The following is a 15,853-nucleotide window of genomic DNA, read 5'->3' on the forward strand; positions in this document are numbered from 1 at the left end:
AAGGAGGGAGGGAGGGTTCCAGCCCACGGGCTCCAAGCAATAGCTACTACCAGTGACCTGGCGGGGTGGGGGAGACAGCTTAGCCCAGAAGGGGCCAGCTCCCCTGCTCCCTCCAGAGCCCCATCTCGAGCAGGACCCAGGCCCAAGAGGGCCCTGACCAGGAAGACCCAGGGAGGGAGTGCGGGAGGGGTTGGGGGGGAGAGCTAGGGACACCTAGATTATCCTCCCAGTTCCGACGATGGTGAGGAAGAGCGCATCACCTCCGCAGACCTTGTTTTTTCTCACTCAGCCTCCTATTTGGATAAATATAAAGGCCATTGGGCAAGAGGTGGGAGGAAAGACGCAGAAGGTGGTAGTCACTCCACTCAAAGGGACTTGACGACAAGAGACATAAGTGACAAGCTCTCCCAATTCTGTCGTCTGCTCTGGTTTTCCCTCGACCCCTTTGCCCAAGTTCCCTCCTGGTACCAGCGCCCCCTCCCCCAACCTCCTGCCAATGCTGTCCCCGTGGGCAACAGAACAGACACACAACTGAATCTCACTGAATCTCAGGTGAAGGGACTCGGTGAAGTGTGGGTGGTTGGAGAGAGCTTCTCCGCTGATTGGGATCCTGCGACCATTATCCTGTCCCCCACCCCGCCCCCACTGCTCTTCCCCTCCTGCCCTCTCCTTCATTCTCGCAGCTCCAGGATGTTCTTCACTGGCAAAGGGAGACTCCAGCTCCAGTCTCCAAACTTCTCAGAGTCCCCCCCCCCGAGCCCCCCAAAGCCAGATGCCAAGCACTGTTCACATGACCACCTCACCCCAAGATCAAGCAGAATTGACGCAGTTCTGTTGCTCACTGAGGGAGAATGTTGCCACGGTGATGTACCAAGAGCAATAAACAAGTTTACCTCACCTCCCACCTTGACCTGGCCCCCAGCGTCTCACACATGCCTCCCCTCACCACCTGGAGAACACACAAAACCACCCACCTCAGGGCACACAGAGGTGACACAAATGACAAATCCCTCTCCCCTTCCCCCAGGCCACAACGGGAAGACGCGAGTACCACATGCACATGGACTTACACGGTGCAGCTGTGTGAGCCACCCACGCGCACAGCGGCCAAGCTGCTTGACCCACTGTCCGGCCCAGCAGGAGCCCCCACACCCCCAGAAGCATGCTCTTTCTCCCAGTCCAGGCCCTCCTGCAGTCCTTGGTGCCTGGCCCTGGCCCGACAGACAATGGGCACTTACCCAGCGGAGCCCCTGGATGCAGCTGGGGCGCTGGTGCTCAAGCAGCAGCTGGTAAGAACAGCTCCGGGGCCGGTGCATCCTCTTCAGCACCATGTTGAGCAGGGTCCCCTCCGGCACCACGTCCGGGAGGCCTCCCACCTGCGATGCTCCGAGAGCTGGGCTGTCCTCCACAGCCAGGCCCACCTGCCAGCGGCTCTCACCTGGCCAGCCCACCTGTGACGCAGGGAGGAAGGCAGAGAGCCATGGGGCTGGGGCTGGGACTGGGACTGGGGCAGCTGGACCAGGGCACAACTGCCCCAGGCAGAACCACTTCCTCTGAGTCCTCTGGACTGGTCAGGCGGAGGTGCTGCAACCCTGCCAGGAGCCGGGGGAGGGACAGGAAGACCTTCACTGGGGCCTGCCGGTCTGGCGCACTTAGGGGTCTCCAGCTGGCGGACCGGAGATCGGGCCTTTCTTCCCGGTCTTCTTTGGACTTCTGCCCCACCCCACTGCCCATGTCCCTGGAGGGATCTCCACCACCTCCCAGTATGAGGCTACCGACTCACTGGATCCCCCAGAAATGCAGCTGCAGCTCAACCCTTCTTCGCCCCTTCTCCTTCACCCCTGACCAGCCCTCTCTTTCCCACCCAAACACCCCACCCACCATGTCAGCTTCCTCTCCTGCTCCTCCCCACCCTGACCCCACTTTACCCACCTTCATGGTCCTTTTCAAGCTTGCACAGCCCTGCAGGCTCTAGCAAAATGTTGGGTAGGGGGAGACCCTCATCGAGACCCCTACTCCTCCTGGAGGGGTGTGGGCTGTAAGCCCCAGGCGAAGCGGAACAGGGCTAATTCCTAGCTGGACTGGCTGCCAGGGCGACCGGCTGGGTGTAGAGGCTCCTTTTGGGTGGGTTGAGGGCAGGGGGCGTAGGGGGGAGTCCCCCCCCAGCGGCAAGGAGCCCCAAGCCTCCACCTCCGTCCCAGACGAATGAGCCAGCTGGCACCGGGCGCCGAAGCGAGGCTGCAGCTGGCACTGGTCCGGGCGGGAGCTGTCACACCCCCTACGCTGCCCGCCCCCTTCCCCTCCCCGGGACAGGCTGGGAGGGCAGGGAGGAGGCGCCCGGCCTTACTGTGGGGGAGGGCACAGGGAAGGGGGCGGGCTGGGCCGGGGGTGGAGTCTGGACTCCGGGGTTGTAGGGCGGGCACCAGTCGGAGGCCTGAGAAACCCCAGGGGGGCAGGAGCGGCCCAGGGTTGTGTGTCGCGGCGGCCGCGGCCGGAGTGTCGGGGTAGGGGTGCCGAGTGGCCGCGCAGGCCGCCACGTGGCCGGGAGGAGAAATGCAAACACGGAAACCAGGGGAAGGGGGAGGGGGGTGAGTCATTGCGGCCCCACCCGGGAGGGAAATCCGGGCTGGGGCCGCTTCCCGGCCGGGGGCGTCCTGCCTCCTGTTTCGGTTCAGGGTCTCGAACAGTCCGGGGGAGGGATTGGGCTGCTTTCCCGTGGGGAATCCCCCTCCCCACCCTACCCCCGCCCGACACACACACACACACACACACACACACACACACACACACCCCACACGGACGCGGGTGGAGAAACTGAGGCCAGAGGAAAGGACTGCTCTCCAGGATGGGTGGGGCCGGAGTTGTGGCTGAGCTTCCGAAGAGAGAGGGTTTTAGAGAACCACGCCCCCACCTCGTGCTCCCGGACTCCTGCCTGCGGGGGGGCGGGGCGGGGGATTGGGGGGTTGGGGGGAGGGGGTCAGGAAGCAGAACCTCGGGATTCCAAGGGCCGCAGCAGCTCTGTACCAAGGCCCGTCGCCTTCTGGGCTTCACTTTCCACCCCCGCGCAGATGGCCCAGAGCCGCCCTCTTCTCCCCACTCCAGCTTCTGAGAGGCGGAGAGACAGTGGCTCCTGGACTGCGACTCCCTCAGCACCCAGTAATTGGTGAGGACGTTGATGAGGGGTTTGAAAGGAGTTACACGCCCCGCTCCCAGCTTTCTAGGACTCACTTTTTTTGTCCCAGCTTTCTAGGACTCACTTTTTTTTGGTCCCAGTCCTTGTCCCTTTCTCTTTGCTGCTGAGCCTGCCTGAATTGGGGAAGACACTTGTCTAACAAACCATCCTGCCTGCTTTGGGACGCTGAGCCCCTACCTCCCACCGATGATTATTTTCTTGGAGACGGATTTTAATTGTGATTAAAAGCTCAGTTTTAATGTGTATTTAAAAATCCTCCCTTCCCCCAAATTCAGATTCAGTTCTGTTGGCACGAAATGGAAAATCTGTACTTTGAGCAAATGCCCCAAGGTTATCTGCTAGGTTCACATCTTTTTAAGTCTATTTATTTATTCGGGGGGCGGGGTGTCGGGCAGAGAAAGAGAGAGAATCTCAAGCAGGTTCTTCGCGGTCAGTGTAGAGCCCCATGCAAGGGCGCAACCTCACCAACCCTGAGAGCATGACTTGAGCTGAAATCAAAAGTCAGTTCCTTGGGGCGCCTGGATGGTTCAGTTGGTTAAGTGTCTGACTCTTGATTTGGACTCAGGTCTTGTCTCAATGGTTGGTAAAATGGAGCCCCTCAGCAGGGCTCTGCACTGACAGTATGGAGCATGCTTGGGATTGGGATTCTCTCTCACCCTCTGCCCCTCCCCCCAACTCTACATAAATAAGCATTAAAAAAAAAAAAAAAAGAATGTGATGCTTAACTGAGCCACCCAGGTACCCCTGCTGGGTTCACCTTTTGAGAAATGGTGGTGGAGTTTTAAATGCCCCTTTCAGGAAGGAGGGAAGCCCCAGGCCCAAACCCACCCACCCCGGTTCTGGGAATTTGGAAGAGGGGAGAACAGCTTAGTTGTTGCGAGGAAAGGCTAACAGGCTGGGGCACAGGGGTGCATGCAGAAGAGAACTGAGGGGGGCTTGGGGGGCAGTTAAAGTTAGGGTGCTGGGGCTAGTGACTTGATCTAGAAGGTCTGACAGAGGAGTTTCAAGGGACCGGCAGTGGGGTCAGAAAGGGATCCCCCATTTCTTCTTTATACTTGCCCTTGCTTGGGCAGGTGGAAAAGGAACTTGGAAATGGAGCGGGACATCTGCGTACCTGTAGGCCGCAATAGACTGTAAGTGCCTGGCACTGTTCCAGGGGCTTCATGTATTTAATCTCTGCCAGTACCCTAGAAAGTAGCGCTAGCGTTATTCCCACTTTATATGCGCGGGGCAGCTGAGGCTCAGGTATTAAGTGACTTGCCAAGGTCACACAGCTAGCAAATGATGAACTGGGGCTTGAACCCAGGTTGCCAGGCTCCACTAACCCGCCCCCCTCGTGCTGTATTGCACTGTGCATACATTGTATTCATTCTCCTAAAAGAGGGAGCTATGGACAGGGAAATGGAGCATGTGTGTAGAAGTGGGGGGGGAGGGGTGCAAGTCTCCAAAAAAAGTCATTCAAATGAGTGAAAATGAAGTGTCTCAAACCTACCCCCCCCATCCATGTTCTCTCTCAACACTACTCTCTCTTTACCTTTCTCTTTTTTACATCTCTTCCCCATTTCCCCCTCTCTTGGGAGACTGAGAACATGGCTGGGGTGATTGCCTGTTCACTGGTGGCCAGGGCGGGCACAGGAACCGGACCTTCCATTTGTCTCATTCTTATTACTGGCAGGCAAAGCCCCCTGCCTTCCACCAAGGCAGGTGATGGGGCCAGATTTTTCCTTCTCAGGATTCCCTGGTGAGGGCTGGCTAGTAAAATGACCACTCAGCAGATATTTAAATAAGGCTGAGGCCTGCAGGGGACAGGGGACTAGGGGAATGTGTCTGAGTAAGACATCCCAAGACAGATAGTGAACATCTTGGGCACAGTCATGCCCGGCCCTGGTACAACCTTCACCCTCCCCTGACGTCATGAGACACCTCCTCCACGCCTGGAAGAGTGTTAGGACAGACAAATAATAACAATTGCTAACATGCATCCGTCTTTCTTCCTAATACTTTATATACACTTACTTTCTTAAGCATGACAACAATCCTGTGAGATAGGTATGATTGTTATCCCATTTGACGGATGAGGAAGCTGGTCTATCCAGACAATGAGCTCTCTGCCAGGACAGAACCTCTCCTAACCCTGCCCTGTTCCCTTCAGAGGAGTGCAGAGGCTCCCAGACAATAATCAGGGAGAGTAAATGGGTAAGGAGAGCTTCCCGGCCCCTGGCTTTGACTTGGCTGCATTCCTCCCACCCAGGCCTCTTTGCTGAGCTGTCCTCTTGAACCCACAGCTTCCCAGATCTTCCCTCGTGCCTCTAGGTAGGCATGTCTGAACTCCCCCCTCCTGCCCTGCGTCTCCCAGCTGCCTGCTCCAGGAGCCCCACGACCGCCTGAGCCAGGAACTGGATTCCTCTGTCTCTCCTTCTCCCACATCAAATCAGCCAGCAGGTCTGGTTGATTCGACCAACGCATAATCTGTTACATTCATCCCTTATGCCCCAGCCCTGCCACCACTGCAGTGGGACGGTGGTGGCCTCTCCCGGCAACTTACCATGTGCCGGGTGCTACGTCACTTTGCAGACTTTACCTTTTAAGCCTCAGAACACTCTCTGCTCGCAAGGGAAGACACTGCGAGGCACAGAGAGGAGAAGTAACCTGCCCACAGCCCCGCGATGGAGTCTGGTAGAGCCAGACCCGGGCAGTGGGATTGCGGAGCTCACGCTCCACACAGTCTTGTACCGCCTCCCATCGCTACTCTCAGCCTCTCGCCTTCCTCACTCTTTCCCGTGCGAGGCCGCAGGAATCCTCGGTTCACTCCACGGCGACATTTACCGTGAGTGCCAGAGATACAGCTCAAAACTGGAAATCTGCAACTGGGCGGACCGGGGGCTGCAGGACCACAGGGCCAAGCGGAATTTTCTTTATCTCCTTCATACACCGATCTGGTCAGGCCTCCCTGCCCAGCACCATGCATGACGTAAGGATCAGTGGTGGGGGGGCACCCCGGTGGCTCAGTAGGTGAAACATCTGCTTCTTGATTTTGGCTCAGGTGGTGATCTCACGGTTCACGGGATCGAGTCCCGCATCGGCTCGGGCTCTGTGCTGACAGTGCGGAGCCTGCTTGCGATTCTTTCTCTCTGCCCTTTCCCTGCTCACGGCCTCTCTCTCTCTCTCAAAATAAACAAATAAACTTAAAAAAAGAAAGATTAGGGGTGGCAATGAAATGAATAGGAACTGTGGGAGACCAGCAGGTGCCCACCAACGGCCTGCACCCCAGGCCAGGGGAGGGAGAGGAGCTACTTTTCCAGCTCCAGGTGGTCCAGCTTCCAGGGCAATTTGTTCCATCTCCCTCCTGCTTCGCTGTCACTGACTCTTTTCTGCTGTCCCGGACTGCAAACTTTGCTGGCAGGCTCACCTATGTCATTTGAGGTCAGTTGGTGGGATGGACAGTGGGAAGATAGAGGAAGATTTAACTAACAGGCCTCGGGTGGGACCGCAGACAAGGGGAGACCAGACGATGGAAGAGCTGGGCCGGGGTATCCGGGCCTGCTTCCACTTCCCTCAGCATCCCTGGGATTCTACCTTGGCTGTGGTTGATCCACAAGCGGGAGGAATGAGAGCCCAGTACCCTCATGGGAGCTCTACCTCTTGGAATCTGGAAGATTAAAGTCCTTCAATACTTGCCCAGGCACCTTCCCCTGAGGGCGGTTCCAGTTCAGCTCCCCCATCCTATCCTGCCCATTCCTGGGGGTGGGGGACAGAGGCAGGGAGGCGGAATGCAAATGGGCACGGAGCCAAACCTTCCCAGGACTAGCAGGTCACAGCCAGCCGATCATGGGCCACTTTGACAGGGGTGGAGCGGGAGGAAAAGAGCATTGGGCTCCTGCCTTCTCCAGGTGGGGGAGGTAGGCAAACTGGAGGGAAGGCTGGATAGGGCTGGGGATCCGTGGGGAGCTGACGGAGACAAGAACAGGGACCCCCACACTTTCCTGGCTGGTGCTCAAACCAGTCAAGTGTGACAGGGGCAAGGGAACAATCACAGAAAACAGGCCCGTGATGGTGACTGTGGTGGCCGGAGGGTAAGGAGAGGCTGGGAGAGCAGGAGGGAAGGCAGGGACAGGTCTAGAGCTGTGTGGGAGGGAACAGGCCTGCCCAGCAGGCAAATGTGCTGTTCTGTGAATGTGCATAAATTAGTAGCCGCTTTCTCCCTGCCAGCTTCTGCTTCTCAAAGGTTGTGTGTGTGTGTGTGTGTGTGTGTGTGTGTGCGCGCGCGCGCGCGCCTGTGTTCCGAATACCCAGAAGACACTGCATCTGACCTTGAGTGATCAGTGTTCAGAAGCGGCAGCTCCATTCCAGCTGTAGCCACTGTCCCTCAGGCTCAGAGTGCCTCTCCTTCTCCTTCACTCCTGCAGCTCTGTCCCAACTTCCAGCCCACATCTGCCTTTGCCCACATCTGCCTTTCCCTGAGGCTGACGACCTGCACTGCCCCCTCCCCCTTGCCCCTTCCCAACACTGGAGCCCTGCACAGCTCCAGTCTTCCACCCCATCCTAGGCCCGTGGCCTTCGTTCAGGACTCAGAGGCTGTACCCACTTGGCCCTCGTGTTTTTAATGTTCTAGCAGGAGCAGGTGCAGGAGCCCAAAGGAGGGCTCCTAGGAGGGCCCTGGTCCCTGCTTGTGAAACGCCCAGTTCTCTCTGGATCTAGAGCACTGGCCAAGGATGGGCAGGGATGTGGGTAATCAGGCACGCAGGCCATGGAGAGAAGCCCCTTCCTGGCATCAGAGCAGACCCCAATCCTGTCCCCAAATCCCAGTCAGGAGTGGCTGGTGCCTGAGAAGAAGCTGAAAAGTCCAAAAACTATCTGACGTCAGAAGCACTGCCCGTTTCTTTCCTCCAGAGAGGACACAGTAACAACCCAGAGGAGGTTACAAAGATGGGGTCCAGAGAGGGAAACAAGAGAGAGGAGATCTGCAGGTGTGACTGAGAGAGAGAGAGAGACAGGTTGCTCCCTCTACCCCTGGTGTCCGTCTTGGCCTGCAGGACAGGGAGGCAGCACCAGCTGCTCAGACCTCCCACCCCAGGCCTGGGCCTCAGGAAGTCCTTCCTGCCCTTGGCCTTGGCGCCGCCCCCTCCTCGAGAGGCTTTACCTCCAGAAAAATGGACAGTCAGCGTACTCGACTTAAACACGATGCAGGGGCCGCACAGAGCCCCCCTCGGCATTTCTCTTCTCATTCCACAGAGGCCTCTTGAGGCCTGAATCCTGATTTAATCCTCCCTGATGCCTTCGGTTCTCCCCCGGGCCCCTGCTCCTCAGGCCTTAGCTGAAGGCAGGTGCCTTCCGGGGCCCTGGGAACCAGCTGCCCCCATGGCCGGCAGGGCCACACATTGGATGCTCCCTACAGCCCAAATTCAATCACTTCCCAGTTATTATTAGTGACCCCTCCTTCAAGAGAATGTGAGCTCCCAAAGGGCAGGAACTGGCTCTACCTTGTTCAGGCCAGCACACCCTTTGTAGTCAGGGCCTTGAACACAGAAGGTCCTCAGAAGAGGTTTCTTGAGTTCAGCACGTAAATGAATCCCCCACTCCCCCCAACCCCGGTCTCCCGCGTGGGTCCTTTTTACCTCCCTTGTGGCTCCCCCCACATCTGTCTTCTTCCTGGTACCTTTCCATCCAGCTCTTGACCAATCTCCATTCCTGGCCCTGCCCTGCCACAGGCCATCTCTAGTCTATCCCCTCCCTCTTCCAGGAAGCACCCTTAAATGTGGCCCTCTTGAGGCCACTATTCTTGGGCTCCGTGCCCTGGACCAAGTGCAGGTGACAGCCTTATTTCTAGTCCCTTTACTTCAGCCAGTGCCCTTGCAGCTGGACTGGAGTGGGACCCACATGTATTGATTAAGCTTCTGTGGTGACTTTCTCAGTCAATCAACCCAATCACCAAACTCCAATCAAAAGGACAAGCTGCATACAACTCTGTGCCAGGCTTTGTCCTGTGGGGAAAGGTCCGCACGCTCCTCTCCTGCCCTCAGCCCTACTGTTCCCTCACTCCCCACAGCTCTGGGAGTAAGTCTATATGGAGGTGAAGTTCAGGCAAGCCCTCCCTCCCTCACCCCTCCCTCCCTCCTCACACAATAGCAACCCCACAGGGAAAGGGAAAGAGAGTTGGAGCAGGTACCTGTGACCGGGGACTCAGATCCAAAGATGAAGGTCATCAGAGCACGCTAGGAGAAACTAGCAGGCCTGGGCCCCAGGATGCCCTCCCAAGCAGTACTGTGGGTGCAAACACACTCCCCCTCTCCCCACCCCTCTGCCTCTGGCTTAGCCTCTGATGCTAATTTAGCACTTGAGCTCAGACACCTGCTGCTTGTGCTGAGCATCTTCTCACTCAGCATCCTGCCCACTGTGTGGACTTCTAGGCTGTCCGTGGGCAGGCAGAGGAAGTGGGGTCTCCGCAAAAAGTCAGACTCTGATTAGTTTCATTCTCACTCTAGGAAGCAAAGACACCCACTTCCAGGGGCAGAAGTCAGCCCCAGCCCCAGGGAGGAGTACAAGCGGTGAGATTTGCAAGGTGACCCCTGGTAAGCCCACAACTCAGAATGTCTTCCTGCAGTCTGGACAGCTGGGATGCTCATGATGGGGCCAGACAGTGAGCCCCATTCGGTAGGTCACCTGCTCCTCCTCTCTAGAACAGTCTTTTCCACTCTGGTCGATGAGCCTGGCCTCAGGAGAAAGACAAAGCTACAGGAGGTGGGAATGGAGTGTGGTGGGGATCTTATTCAGGGTTCTCAGCCTTGAACTCCACAAAAGCTGGGGGTGGGCAAGGGGGCCATGCGATGTCTGGGGAGAATCTTGTGGAACTCACTACCTAAATTCAAGCACAGGAGATTTTTAGCTCAACCTTGTAACTCTGGGTCTCAGGACACAAGGTTGGAGGAGACTGCCCCCTAGAGCTAGGATCGAAGAATTCTTGGGATCAAGAGTCAGATGCTCTACCAACTGAGCCAGCCCAGGGGCCATTAGGATCGAAGAATTCTTAATGGACAGCCGGCCGTTCTTATATTCATTGCACAAATCTTTATCGAGTTCCTCCCCATGCACCCGGCGTTAGACTAGGCACTGGGAATACGGAAGTAATGAAGGCAGGCAATAGCGTGCCGATCACTGTTTGCCCTACACTAAGGGATTTCCTGGGATGTGGAACTTTTAGTGGTAAAACCAGGACAGTCCTGGGCCGGAGGACTGGCCCAAACCAAGAGGAGGTGGTCCCTAACAAATAAAGCCCCCGCCCTCCTGGAGGTTATATTCCGGTGGCTCCAGAAGTGGGGGTCAAAGGGAAAACACACACAATTTCACATAGTGATAGATGCCATGAAAGACATAAAATCAGGTGGCGGATTGTACTTGAGACAGGGGGGACTGCATTGTCTCTTTGCGGAAGTAGAGTCTGAGATGACGAACGATGGTGAGACATCAATCTCATGGGCACTCGGAGAAGAGATATCCAAAAACCCCACGGCAGGAACAAGCTTGGCCCATGCGAGAAACCGAAAGAAGGCCTGTGTGCCAGGACTGGAATGAGCAGTCGGATTAGTGGGGGCTGGCAAGGCCCTGACCTGTTTACCCCAAGAGAGATGGGAAGCCGACAGAAGGATTAAGCAGGGGAGTACCACGTTCCAGTTGTTCGTTTTAAAAGATCATACCAGCTGCTGGCTGGAGAATGGACTGGAGGGAAAGGACGGGCACAGGAAGACCGGTTAGGAGGCCGTTACAGGTGAGCAGGTGGTGATGATGGCAGCTGGACTAGGGTGGTGACAGGGAGAAGGAGAAGAAGGACAGGGCAGACCCGACTGTCCTTGCTAATGAATTGGATGTGGGGGTGAAGGAAAGAGAGGACTCAGAAATGATGCCGGGGTTTGGGGCTGGAGCCATAGTAAACAGGGACATGCCCCAGAGGGCAGGAGAGGTCCCTCTGTCTGGGAGAGGGAGGAGGGAGCCCTGACAAGTCCAATAAACTCGGTCAACTGGAATACAGCTCGGTGGTGTTATCCTTGACGTGGGACAGTGTGGGGGAGATATATGTCTGGAATGTGTCTGCTTTGGGGGAGTGAGGAAGAAATGTCTTAGGAGGCAAGATGCCTGCAGGTGGGATTTAGAGTCTGTCTTAGTATTGGTGGGACCCAATTTAAAAGCGACTCCTGAGAGACTGATAGTCCAGACAGGTTATGCAAATGGGATATGTTTACATGACCTGAAATGAGATGAGTGTACTAGCTTAGCAAGGTGAGCTGTAACAACCTGCAAATCTCCGTGGTTTAGCACAACAAAGGTGTAGTTTTCACTCCCATTACAGTTGCACGAGGACAGAATGAGTGGTTTTGTTTCATTCATTCATTCATTCATTCATTCATTCATTCATTCAGGGATCCCAGGCTCTTGCCATCATGTGGTGCTGCCATCTTCAACATGCGGCCCCTCAAACCATCAAAGAACGGAAATAGGGAACTGAGAGCCCATGGAAGATTTTCACGGGTCCAGCCTGGAAACGGCACACATTGCTTCCACTTTGATTCCGTTGTTCAGAACTCAATCCCATGGCATCAATTTAACGGCAAGGACACTGGGAAGTGTTCCAAGTTCAAATTTTATGGGTAATGTGCTAGAAGAAGAGCCCTTAATGGTGAGCATTAGTGAGCAGGGAGAGTGGCTATCTGTCTTGTTGGGGGAGCGGGCAGTGCCGTCTGTCTCGGGTTGGGATGGGCGTGTGCTCTCTGAAAGTACCTTGGAGAAGAAGCTGACGTAGGAAGACGTGTAGGTGCGGGGCACGCTCGCGTACTTTGCAGAATAGAACAGAATCCTTCCATTCGTTCCCATTCTCATGGCCTTTCTCCAGGTGAGATCTTAATGATGCCACCCCTGACCACCGAAATAGCCTCATGAATGCTTTCTCTGCTACGATTTTCTTCTCCCGTCAAATCTAACCTGGATATCACAGTCTAAATAACCTTCCTAAGGCCTGGCTTGTGTCATGCTACGTCTGTTCAATGATGACAATAACAACAATTTTTTTTAATTTTTTTTTAAATGTTTTATTTATTTTTGAGACACGGAGAGACAGAGCATGAACAGGGGAGGGTCAGAGAGAGGGAGACACAGAATCTGAAACAGACTCCAGGCTCTGAGCTGTCAGCACAGAGCCTGACGCGGGGCTCGAACTCATGGACCGAGAGATCACGACCCGAGCCGAAGTCGGCCGCTTAACCGACGGAGCCACCCAGGCGCCCCAATAACAACAATTTTAAGAGCGGTGACGATAACTCGTTGAGCTACCATGTCGAGTACTTTAACTGCGGTGTCTCAACATATCTCAGTTGTTATAACAAGCCTATGAAGTATCATCATCATTCCCATTATACAGACAGAGGTCCTGAGAAGTCCCTGTGCCGTCTAACACGGTAGGCACTAGCCATGCGTGGCTATTTAAATTAAAATGGAAAACAATGAAAAATCCAGCTCCTCGGTCACGCTAGCCGCGTATCGAATACTCAGTAGCCGCGTATGTGTAGTAGCAAATATTTTGGAGAGTGTAGACATAGAGCCTGTTCTTGGCAAAAAGTTCAGTTGAGTGATGGGAACCTGCCTAGGGTCACGCAGTGAGTGGTGACCCCATCTGAGTGTAAGATCTTCCGACGGTACCACATCGCCTCTACAATCAAGAAGTTTCAGCCTGCTCTTAACCATTTTGTACGACCTGGGCCAGCTGCGGTTAGATCATTATTTCTCCTTCATTTCTTGTACAGTCTCATACTGCAGCATGACACGTTTGCTCACTGCTCTGCAATACTCCCACCGCGTCTACTCATAACATTTGTGGTCTCCTCCTTTCTGTCTGCCCCGCTAATTAATTCCTATACGACCTTTAAGGTTCAAATAGCTTCAATAGCCGTGGCATCAGTTCCTTCTTTTTAATTTAATTTAATTTATTTATTTTGAGAGAGAGAGCACGCACAGGAGAGGGGCAGAGAGAGGGAGAATCCCAAGCAGCGTGGGGCCCTACATGGGGCTCCAACCCATGAACCGCGAAATCATGAGCTCAGCCGAAATCAGGAGTTGGATGCTTAAACGACTGAGCCACCCAGGTGCCCCAAGTCAGTTACTTCTTTTTCATTCTCACTGCCTCTCACCTTTCAGACTCCCCTCATCTCTTGCCCTGGCAGCCATACCGCTACTGTTAATCATACTTGCTGACATTTAATTGAGCATATACTAAGTGACAGGCACTCTTCTAAGCACCGGCCCCTCATCACAAAACTCAAAGTAGGTATCACGGCTGTCCCCACTTTACAGATGAGGTCATTAAGGCACAGGACAGGTGAAGGACTTGTCCAGATGAGCTCTCTACTCCTAGTCTTTTCACAGGTATTTCATCCTCATGCTAGTTTCTGGGAACATTTCTAGAACACAGAATTCTTACCTCCCTCCCCCGAGGAGGAGGACAGCCTCCCGAGCAGAGCGCAAAGGCCCTTTATGTTCAGAACCTTTCTGACTTCAAAACCCACCACTCCATCCACTGACCGCAAACTATTTCTAGTTTCCTGAATCTGAATCTGCCATGTTATTTCTCCCCTCTGGGCTGCAGACATGCTGTTCCCTCTGCCTGGAGTGTTATCCCGGTAAGCCAGCTCTGAAGCCACCTATGGCAGTGCACCCTGGACCACGGGGCTTGCTCCCTCCTCTGACTCCATCACTGGCTCCCCAAGAAGGGTTGGGTGCTGAGCTTACCACATGAGAATTACTGCTCATTAAAAAATATGCCTTCCAATGGGGCGCCTGGGTGGCTCAGTCAGTTGAGCATCTGACTTCAGCTCAGGTCACGATCTCGTGGTCCACGGGTTCGAGCCCCGCATCGGGCTCTGGGCTGACGGCTCAGAACCTGGAGCCTGCTTCCGATTCTGTGTCTCCCTCTCTCTCTGCCCCTCCCCCGTTCATGCTCTGTCTCTCTCTGTCTCAAAAATAAATAAACGTTAAAAAAATAAAAATAAAAATATGCCTTCCAAGCCATGGATGGATGGTCTTTTTTTTTTTTTTTTTAAGAAGCTCCCCAGACTATTCTCAAGTGAGGCAAATGTGGTTTACATGGTTTATATCACTTCTTGGGCAATTAATCATGCCCTGCCTGGACTCCTTGTGATGATCACCTTTATCATTATTTATTTATTTATTTATTTATTTATTTATTAACTTTTTTATTTATTTTTGAGACAGAGAGAGACAGAGCATGAACGGGGCAGGGGCAGAGAGAGAGGGAGACACAGAATGGGAAGCAGGCTCCAGGCTCCGAGCCATCAGTCCAGAGCCCGACGCGGGGCTCGAACCCACGGACCTCGAGATCGTGACCTGAGCTGAAGTCGGACGCTTAACCGACTGAGCCACCCAGGCGCCCCTCATTATTTATTTTTTAAGTCGTTGCTGTTGTTTGTTTTGGAGAGAGAGAGAGGTTGAACGTTTGCACGGGGAGGGAGGGGCAGAGGGAGAGAGAGAAGGAGAATCCCAAGCAGGCTCCACGCTTAGCGAGGAGCCCCACGTGGGGTTCCATGTGACGACCTGATCATGACCTGAGCCGAAATCAAGAGTCCGACGCTTAACCGGCTGAGCCACCCAGGCGCCCCTCACATTTACCGTTACTTAATGCTTCCCTCATCCACCGCATTCATCTATATTCAACAATGTTCACTAAGGGGCTACTATGTGCCAGGCACTCTTGGAGGTGTTCATGGGAGGGGAAGTGAGAAGGTCCCTGGCTCACGGAGTTTACCTTCTGGAAGGGTGTGGTGGGCAGAATAATTGCCTCCCTGACATGTCCATGTCCCAGTCTCCAGAATCAGTGAATATGTTACTTCACATGGCAAAAGAGATATTGCTGGTGTGATTAAATTAAAGGATCCTGAGATGGAAAAACCAGCTTGGATTACCCTGGGTTCTGTTTGATGTTCCCTCCCAGCTCCCAGTAGGAAGTTGGGGTCACAGTGGTAGTTCAATATACTCCTGCTATAGATTCTGAGAGTGGGGATGACGTTTGGTAGGGATTTGGGGTGGGGGAGGGGGGGGATGAGGCTCGTGGAGATGAAAGGAAGGGGAAGCTGTCAGGGTGAGCGAGGTGTTTGAGGTTACAAGGTGATGATCACAGCGCTGGCGTTCTCATACTTCACGGTGAAGTATTCCCCCGAGGTGCGCGTAAGAAAGTCCGGGGGAGGGAATCTGGTGGATCGGGGCAGGGTGGAAGGAATCCTATCCACTGTGCACGTTCCTATTTCCCAATTTTTATATCTTAATTTTTAAGGAGAAACTGACAGGGAATTTTAAGCGAGACTTTTATACTGAGATAAACATGTTAAAGCAGTCACCGCCGCCGGCTTGTCTACACGTGTTTCCGGGCCCCGCCCAGGCCCAAATATCGAGTCCGCGGACGAGCCCCGGCACCCGCCTCGTTACCAGGCGCCCCCCAAACCAGCCGGGAGGCCCAACGGCCTCGCTTGGCGGAGCTCCGGCCCCGCGCGGTGAGGTTCCGGGCGCGGGCGGCCTCCGGCCGGGGAGGGCGCTGTGCCGGCGGCGCGGGGGGCGGGCCGGGGGCGGAGCGCGGGGCGGCCGGCGGCTCCCGGCTCCCGGCTCCCG

At 54.9% G+C, this 15,853-nt stretch overlaps 1 protein-coding gene across 2 annotated transcripts in view; it reads right to left on the minus strand.

Annotated features, from left to right (window-relative positions):
* Nucleotides 1-9,412, minus strand: part of RAPGEF3 (Rap guanine nucleotide exchange factor 3) — a 29,394-nt gene extending 19,982 nt beyond the window's left edge. Inside the window, exons 1-2 of one of the 2 annotated variants that reach the window (XM_047067000.1) lie at nucleotides 9,360-9,412; nucleotides 1,239-1,451 (exon numbers count right to left, since the gene is read on the minus strand). In XM_047067000.1, coding sequence (XP_046922956.1) covers nucleotides 1,239-1,331 — 93 coding nt within the window. In that variant the 5' untranslated portion in view covers nucleotides 1,332-1,451; nucleotides 9,360-9,412. Of the gene's footprint in view, nucleotides 1-1,238; nucleotides 1,452-1,932; nucleotides 2,254-9,359 lie in introns of those variants that run through there. The other variant, XM_047066999.1, reaches the window with a different exon arrangement.
* Nucleotides 9,413-15,853: the final 6,441 nt, after the last annotated feature.

Source organism: Lynx rufus, unplaced genomic scaffold (genome assembly GCF_022079265.1).
Source record: "Lynx rufus isolate CCGP_SWC_20201006 ecotype Redwood Valley unplaced genomic scaffold, mLynRuf1.p SCAF_7, whole genome shotgun sequence".
Classification (NCBI taxonomy): domain Eukaryota; kingdom Metazoa; phylum Chordata; class Mammalia; order Carnivora; family Felidae; genus Lynx; species Lynx rufus.